Source organism: Megalobrama amblycephala, linkage group LG17, assembly GCF_018812025.1.
Source record: "Megalobrama amblycephala isolate DHTTF-2021 linkage group LG17, ASM1881202v1, whole genome shotgun sequence".
NCBI lineage: Eukaryota > Metazoa > Chordata > Actinopteri > Cypriniformes > Xenocyprididae > Megalobrama > Megalobrama amblycephala.
In genome coordinates this window covers 21,115,610-21,123,734 of record NC_063060.1, presented here as the reverse complement: position 1 = coordinate 21,123,734, position 8,125 = coordinate 21,115,610, and the positions used below count along the sequence as shown (strand labels likewise).

At 38.5% G+C, this 8,125-nt stretch overlaps 1 protein-coding gene across 4 annotated transcripts in view; it reads left to right on the top strand.

The window, feature by feature from the left end:
- The window catches only part of selenot2 (selenoprotein T, 2), a 9,705-nt gene extending 5,005 nt beyond the window's left edge, over positions 1 to 4,700 (top strand). Inside the window, exons 4-6 of one of the 4 annotated variants that reach the window (XM_048163463.1) lie at positions 1,791 to 1,878; positions 2,002 to 2,148; positions 3,726 to 4,700. In XM_048163463.1, the coding sequence (XP_048019420.1) occupies positions 1,791 to 1,878; positions 2,002 to 2,123 (210 nt within the window). In that variant the 3' untranslated portion in view covers positions 2,124 to 2,148; positions 3,726 to 4,700. The remainder of the gene's footprint in view (positions 1 to 1,790; positions 1,879 to 2,001; positions 2,149 to 3,725) is intronic. The other 3 variants (XM_048163462.1, XR_007180859.1, XR_007180860.1) reach the window with 3 other exon arrangements.
- The last annotated feature ends 3,425 nt before the right edge of the window (positions 4,701 to 8,125 follow it).

Genomic DNA, 8,125 nt, shown 5'->3' with positions numbered 1-8,125 from the left:
GAAAAAAAACAATAATACTGACAAGATAATAATACTACTAATAACAATATAAAACACACTAAGGTCTGATGAGCTGCTGGGTTAATGAATATTAATCACATTGTTTGTATTTGATCAAACAGGGACAGTAATAGGTGAGCGCTTGCGCAGTAGTTCTGCCAACTTTGTTTTCGCTTTCGTTTCTGCTCTAATAGCTGCAAGACCACGCCAAACGCTGTGAGTGTGTGTTAGAAATCAGGAATGGTGAGAGAACATTGTTCTTGGTACGTTTTTCATCTGACAAAGTTTAAATCCAACCTGGCTAGTGCACTTCCCCTAATGTATACGCATTAAGTCTGTAGGCGGTTCAAACACATTCGATCACATGAACGTCTACACTACGAAAGCAATCTGGTCAAATGCGTTTGACTACCTCTGGAAATGGTCAAAAGTGGACAAGCTCAAAACGTTTTAGACCCCGTTTACACCTGTATTTAGCATTGTACACTTGTGTTTTGGTCAATCAGATCACATCTTAAAGGTGCCCTAGATTCAAAAATTTAATTTACCTCGGCATAGTTGAATAACAAGAGTTCAGTACATGGAAATGACATACAGTGAGTCTCAAACTCCATTGTTTCCTCCTCCTTATATAAATCTCATTTGTTTAAACGACCTCCGAGGAACAGGTGAATCTCAACATAACACCGACTGTTACAACACAGTCGGGGTGTACGCCCCCAATATTTGCATATGCCAGCCCATGTTCAAGGCATTACACAAGGGCAGCCAGTATTAACATCTGGATGTGCACAGCTGAATCATCAGACTAGGTAAGCAAGCAAGAACAATAGTGAAAAATGGCAGACAGAGCGATAATAACTGACATGATCCATGATATCAAGATATTTTTAGTGATGTTTGTAAATTGTCTTTCTAAATGTTTCGTTAGCATGTTGCTAATGTACTGTTAAATGTGGTTAAAGTTACCATCGTTTCTTACTGTATTCACGAAGACAAGACTGTCGTTATTTTTATTTTTTAAACACTTGCAGTCTGTATAATGCATAAACACAACTTCATTCTTTATAAATCTCTCCAATAGTGTGTAATGTTAGCTTTAGCCACGGAGCACTATCAAACTCATTCAGAATCAAATGTAAACATCCAAATAAATACTATACTTACGCGATTAGACATGTTGCATGACGAACACTTTGTAAAGATCCATTTTGTGGGTTATATTAGCTGTGTGAACTTTGTTTATGGTGTTTAAGGCAAGCGCGAGCTCTTGGGGCGTGGAGAACGAGATTTAAAGGGGCCGCGTACCCTGAATCGGCGCATTTATAATGATAGGCAAAAATTCATTAAAAAAAACTATGGGGTATTTTGAGCTGAAACTTCACAGACACATTCAGGGGACACTTAAGACTTATATTACATCTTTTGAAAACATGTTCTTCGGCACCTTTAATACCAGGTGTAAACAGGGCCAGAGTGTTCAAGACGAGTGAAGGTGAAAATATATCTGTGCTAAACTTATACTTAGCCTCTAACTTAAACACTGGTGAGTAAAATATTACAATTTATTAGCCAATGGCTAATGACAGTAATTATTTAGTGGTCTTGCTTGAAAATGTAGTCGCATATAAGAGCAATTTACTTGCATTGTAGAGGCTTTATAAGATCAATTACAGAGATGGGGTGAATTCTCATTTAATGCCAACTGCATTTTGTCCACTATCTGCATTTAATTGAAAGCAATCTAAACCTGGAGGAAATTTTCTCACAGTTGATGGTCTATTTTGCAGATTTTCTCCTGCCTTATGGCATTCTTCCTTAGTAACATGTTGGAGACCCATTTCCTCTCGACAGGAGCTTTTGAGATTACATTGAATGGTAATGTCACTTGGATGACCACTCCACTTGGGGGGAAAAAAACAACAACTTTAAAGTATATAATATATATGAGCAATATATATGTATGTATGTCACTGATGCATTGCTGTTTTTCTGTTTTAGATGTACCAGTTTGGTCCAAGTTGCAATCAGGATATGTGCCCAACATTCAGGAGCTTTTCCAGATCTTGGATAACCACCTTAAGATGAACCAGGTTGACAAGATGAACTTTCCCTCACCGTAATGCTGTTGTTTTTGCCAAGAGACATGTGAGTGGACAAACCTGTACTATATGACGTCACTATGTGTGTCACAGCATGTACAAGCATAGCAGGTGTTTAACAAACACTTTTCTGGTGTTGTTGCTTTCAGTACACATGCTTCCCTTTGACTTACAGATCATATGCAAAACTTGATTTTGTTGCTTGCATGGCATTTCAAAATGGAATTTACACTACTGTTCAATAGTTTGAGGTTGGAAAGATTATAAATGTTTTTGGAAACTTCTAACAAACACTGCCCTTTTTAATATCAGTGTCAGTTTAAAGTAAGATACGTGTCTGGATTTCTCAGCTCGTTTGTTATAAAGAGCCACTTAAATAGGGTTTTTAATAATACAATTATTTAGACCTACCACAGGGCAGTAGAATGCTTCAATCTGATTGGTTGATGCACGTTCTAAGGTGTGCATTCTGTGCATTTATTTTTAGGGAAATATTATCTTTTATCTTTCTTATCTATTTTCTTTTATTTATTGTTTGTTCATGTATGTCATACATGATACAGGCAAGCACAGTAGATGACCGTCTGTAACGCCCAGGAAACACACACTCCCATCTCTGTGATAAAGAGATGTTAGTCCCGTCCGAATCGGTACATGACATTTTAAGTTTTTGAAAGCAGTCTCTTATGCTTACTAAGGCTGTATTTATTTATCCAAAGTACAGAAAGGGTAATATTGTGAAATATTACCATTTCAAATATTTTTCTATTTTAACAATGTTCTGCAGTTATATTTGAGAAACACAGGCCTGTGTGCGCAGCTTCAGCAGTGAACTTTTTCTGTGAGTGATTGGTATCTTGCAGCATTTGCGTATGATCTTATGAGAAGAAAGTTCTATACTATACTAAACAGCTTATGCTGTATGTATGCTTTAATATGCGTTTTTCAAAATAGAGATGCATTATTTTGCTGTACTCTGCCTTTTATTTCCTAGCATTCAGTTCAGACAGCAAAAATCATTCACAGCGATTTAGTTTACTGTGGTTATGGAGATTCAGCAGTTGCAGCTATGGAAGCTTGTTTTCGCCATGAAATAAAGGTAATTGCGACTCTTTATCTCACAATTATGACTTTTTTCTCTCAATTGCGAGATATAAACTCACAATTGTGTGATATAAAGTCAGAATTGTGAGATATAAAGTCAGAATTGTGAGTTATAAATGTCCAATTGTGAAGAAAAAAAGACTGACATTTTTGTTCTCAAAATTGCAAGTTTATATCACTCAGTTCTGACTTTATAACTCTCAATTGCATGTCATAGAGTCAGAATTACGTGACAAAGACTCGCAATTGCGAGAGAAAAAAAAGTCAGAATTGTGAGAGAAAGTTGCAATTACCATTTTTTTTTATTTTATTAGTTAAGTTTATTATTTTAGTATTATTTATTTATCATTATTTAGTGGCGGAAACAAGCTTCCATATACAGCATATAGATTTTCCTTTCTAGGAAAAAAGTAAAAGTCTAGTTCTCTTGTCCCCAATGTATGCTTTTTTAAAACTTCAGTAAAAGCTATTTTAAAAACTGCTTTTGTCAGTACTTGATTCTGTGTTGTACCTGTTTAGGACACGGTGTCAATCAACATGCCTAATTCAACCCAAGAGCAGTATCAAGTGTCCTCCTCTCGTCCTCAGGTCTCCGGAGCTGTTTCACTGGTCAGCGGGACTGTAGACTGTGGCATAATGAAGGCCTGCGCTGCAAACAGCACGCTGTGAGCGCAGACTGGATGCTTGGCCACCACACACACTCCTTCTGCCCGGCGACACACACCTTTGGATCGACTACATCTCTTCAGAGCATCAAACTTCATGCATTTGTAGTAGGAGAGTCACATGAGAGCTAAAGGCACTACATTTATTACTGAACGCTGAAGTTAGGGGTTTTTGTTTTTGTTTTTGGCCAGGGTAGTTCGAATGGAATGTTCCATCTTTCTCAAGGGCAACTGTGATGTTTTCTTAACGTAAATGTCTTTAAATGACCTTTAACATGATCATGTGTTTGCACTGGTTTAGACTGTACTGTACTCGGGGTAGGCCTATCTGACTTTTTTTAATTAGTGAGAATGTTTGTGTACTGCGGAATCATGCAGTTTCGTTAGAGTGAGCTTAAATGAGTTTAACTGAGTTTAAATGCTTGAAGCGGTACATTTTTGTTTTGTTTGTCACAGGTTCGCTGGTTAGACTAATAAGTACTGCATGTGCTTATTGGGGGAATTATTAAGGCCAGATCTTCTTCTGCTTAGACTTGCCGGAGCACTGCCAGAGTAATCTGTGGAATTGTTTTAATGATGATGTGATTGAGAGTGCTGCATTTCAGAAGATGTGAATGGAAATTCCAAAGACAACCTGTATTTTTCCACCTCTCTCCATATAGACATGGCGGCAAGCAATGCACCCCTGATATTTTAGTGTACCTCTCTGTGAATTTGTAACAACAGTGATACCGATAGTTGGGATTAAGTTGCATTGAGAGAATATATTTTACTTTGTTTCACAGTGATGTAAAATCAAGATTCCAATAAATAAAAATGTGATTGTGAATACTCTTCATAATCTGTTTTCATGTATAATTGAGTAACAACATGATTGTTAATGTGGGGTCTGTTTTTGTTTGTTCTTGATTTAATTATTATTGAATAACATATATCAGAATAACGTGAAAGAAACTTAAAGAAGATAATAGTGTCTATTCACCATTATTAATTAATTAACAGTTGCTTTAAAACAGCCAAAACATGCATTTTAGCTTAAGCCTTGCTTGTAAAACCAGGGGTTAATGTGTTAGTGTAAGAAAAGACACAGTGGAGTGAGTTTTTCCATTATATATATATATATATATATATATATATATATATATAAAGTGCATATTTGTATCCTCATCAGAAACGCATAATTTTTAAAGAGATCTTTTAAGTCTCGGAGGGAAAGACTCACACGTAGAGAGAAAGAGTGCATTTACACTGACACAGCGTTTATTAGATTGCTCATTTCTAAAAAGTATGATGTCCCATCAAAGTGTCAGCGATGGAAACTCAAGTCGAGTCACACTTAAGTCGCAAAAATAAACGGCTTGCAATTTAACTTGGACTCGTGAACTACTAACTTGAGGCTTGACTTGGACTCGGCCGCAGGGACTTTTGAGCATCTCTGCCAAGTGCACATGGGCATCCATTTTTGCCGCGGTGCCTGGGGAGCGATTGGGGGTTTGGTGCTTTGCTCAAGGGCACCTCAGTTGTGGCCAATGAGAGTGGAGGAAAGCGCTGTTCATTCACTCCCCCACCTACATTCTCACCGGTACTGAGACTCGAACCCGCAACCCTCAAGTTACAGGTCCGAGTCTCTAAACATCTGGCCACAAATGGCCCATGCTGTTGTAGAGCAGCATCTTCATTGCTGCTTTTTCTCATTGGAATATTTCAATAATGTTAATAGATTTTATCTTCTGCTTTATAAATATATGCTATATCAGCAGAAAGTCTACATGTCCTTAGGAACAACAGTGTCTCATCAGGAATCCTGATAAATGGGCTTACAGGAATCTTCCTACGTGGCACAGCAGAAATCTTCCTGGATGGCCCAGCCTCATCATCATTGTGAAATAAGTTTGCACGCCTGAGAGCAGCCTCTCGAAGCTCCTCGGGCAAGAGTTTTTCTTCGGGCTCTTTTGGAGTAGGCTCGTCCAAAAAGTCAAGGTAAATTATCTGACGTGGTCTGTTATTCGGTATTGTTGGGGGTACCCACCACCAAGGGTGTAACTTTGGTTTGAAAAGTGGGGGGGACACACACCCTCTAGGGGGGTCCAGGCCCCCCAAATTTTGTACATTTTAAAGATAAATTCATTAATCTGGTGAACTTTGAGAGTTCAAAATAAAGAGCTCCAACCCATGTTCAGTATCCAAACTGAACAAAGAAAAAGTGCATTGAGTTGTACCTGAATCCATTGTTAAAAAATAAATCATCCACCCGCCCAATGATATTCTCTGATTTAGAGTTATCTGAACCTGATCATCCCATTACAATTATTCACATTCTCAGTGTTAAGCATGATGATATGGTAGCCTAACATATCACACTGATCACGTACGACACACTACGTTGCTTTTTAATGAACATTTATTTAAAATGTTCCCTTCAACCTTAAATTGTCACTGTTTCATTATATCATTGTTGAAAAACATTCTTATCAGAATAATGTCTGTTAGTTAAGCTTGTGTATATTTTTAGTTAAAGCTGTTAAGTTATAAAGCAAAATCTCAAGTAGGGTTTTTCCTTTGTGTTTTATAAAATGACCACTAGGAGGTGCTCTAGGCACATTTTCCTTGATTGGTTTTACATGAAGATAAATGCGTTCAGTTGAAAACAAAGGTAAAAGAGTGACGTTGCGTCTTACCATGAAATGAGAGTTCCGTGTCTTTATTAAAATCAAACATTAATGAGTTATCTCTCATCCACCCGCAATTAATTGGAATGTTATTATTTATTACGTGGACCACCCGACCCGCTGATTATCCGCGGTATCGAACGGTTCGATATGGACACAGGCCGGGAATCGCAACAGAACCGTGTCGGTGGAAAATGAGTGTCCGACAGCCAGAGGCAGCACGAAATGTGATGGAGAGGGTGCCTTGTAATTCTCTATGCAGGAAAAGCCCTGCTGACAGAAAATGTTGCGGTTTAAAGTGGACTCGTTTTCAATGCTACACACAATATTCTACATTAAATATTTAGCTAACAGTCTAAATAAGAAGTTACCTAGCAACAGAAAATATGATTATCCTGACCTGAGCTAATTTACTGAATCAACCAACTCACATCTCCTGTGAGATGTGAGTTGGTTGAAGTCATCTGTTGCTGTTTCTTGCGTTTCATCGCTGACTGTGCTGCCTCCGCAATACCTGTTCATTAGAACTTTCAATGAGCTGTTTTTAGAGTGTGTATGCGGCGTTCCTGGACGCGGACGCGCGCATCGACACAGGCAGACTCTCTGTGTTCTGCTCCTCCGTGGCGATGACGGTGTGCGGGTTAAAAAATCATAAACTCATTTGAAAGTGGGGGGGGGGGGGGACACAAACGGGATTTTGAAAAGTGGGGGGACATGTCCCCCCTGTCCCCAGTGGAAATTACGCCCTTGCCCACCACCACTTCTCATCCTTTTTAAACAAGACATTTTTCAAGTGCTTCCAATGCCTTATACCTACTCCTGTGCCGAAGCAGATGGAATCGAACATCATCGTAAATCCAATCGTCCCTCCAGTCCCAATTAAAGCGCCTGGGTCTTTTCATTTTGTTAATGGATGCTGTCCATGCTTCCTCTTTTCTTTTCACAAAATCTTGAACAAGCCTGATCTTATCCTGAATGCCATCGATTATCTTCATAATCACTGGGGTTGTTTCTCTATCCCTCATTGTTGCAAAATATGTCGCAGCAAAGTATCAGACGAAATCACAGCAGATGATCACAATAAATCACAGTAGAGCAACTAGCGCAATAACTCGTAAACTTACTGTAGAGCAGGGGTGGGGAACGTCCGGCCTCCGGGCCTTATACGGCCCGCGAGACAGTTTGATCCGGCCCACGAGTCAATTAAAAAAAATAATTAATTAATTAATAATAAAAATAATAAATAATAATAATTGTAATCATGTAACCCAGGCTGCGCCGGCGCTGCTGCCGCTCCAAGCATGAGTAGATGAGAGAGACACGAGACTGCTGCACAGGTTTCCAGACCCTCTGTGAGAAAACGGATATAATTATTATGTTATTATATTATGTTAGTAATTATGTTATTTTATATTGTTATATATTAGAATACATAATATATAAAAATATTATAAAATAAAATAATAGACTCGTTCCGGTTGGTCTGTATGCCTGTCCGGGTCACAGTCACAGTGAACGCAACAGGCACTTAAAGCCGAGTTCAGACTGCACGATTTTAGCCCCGATTTTGGCTCGCCGACAGGTT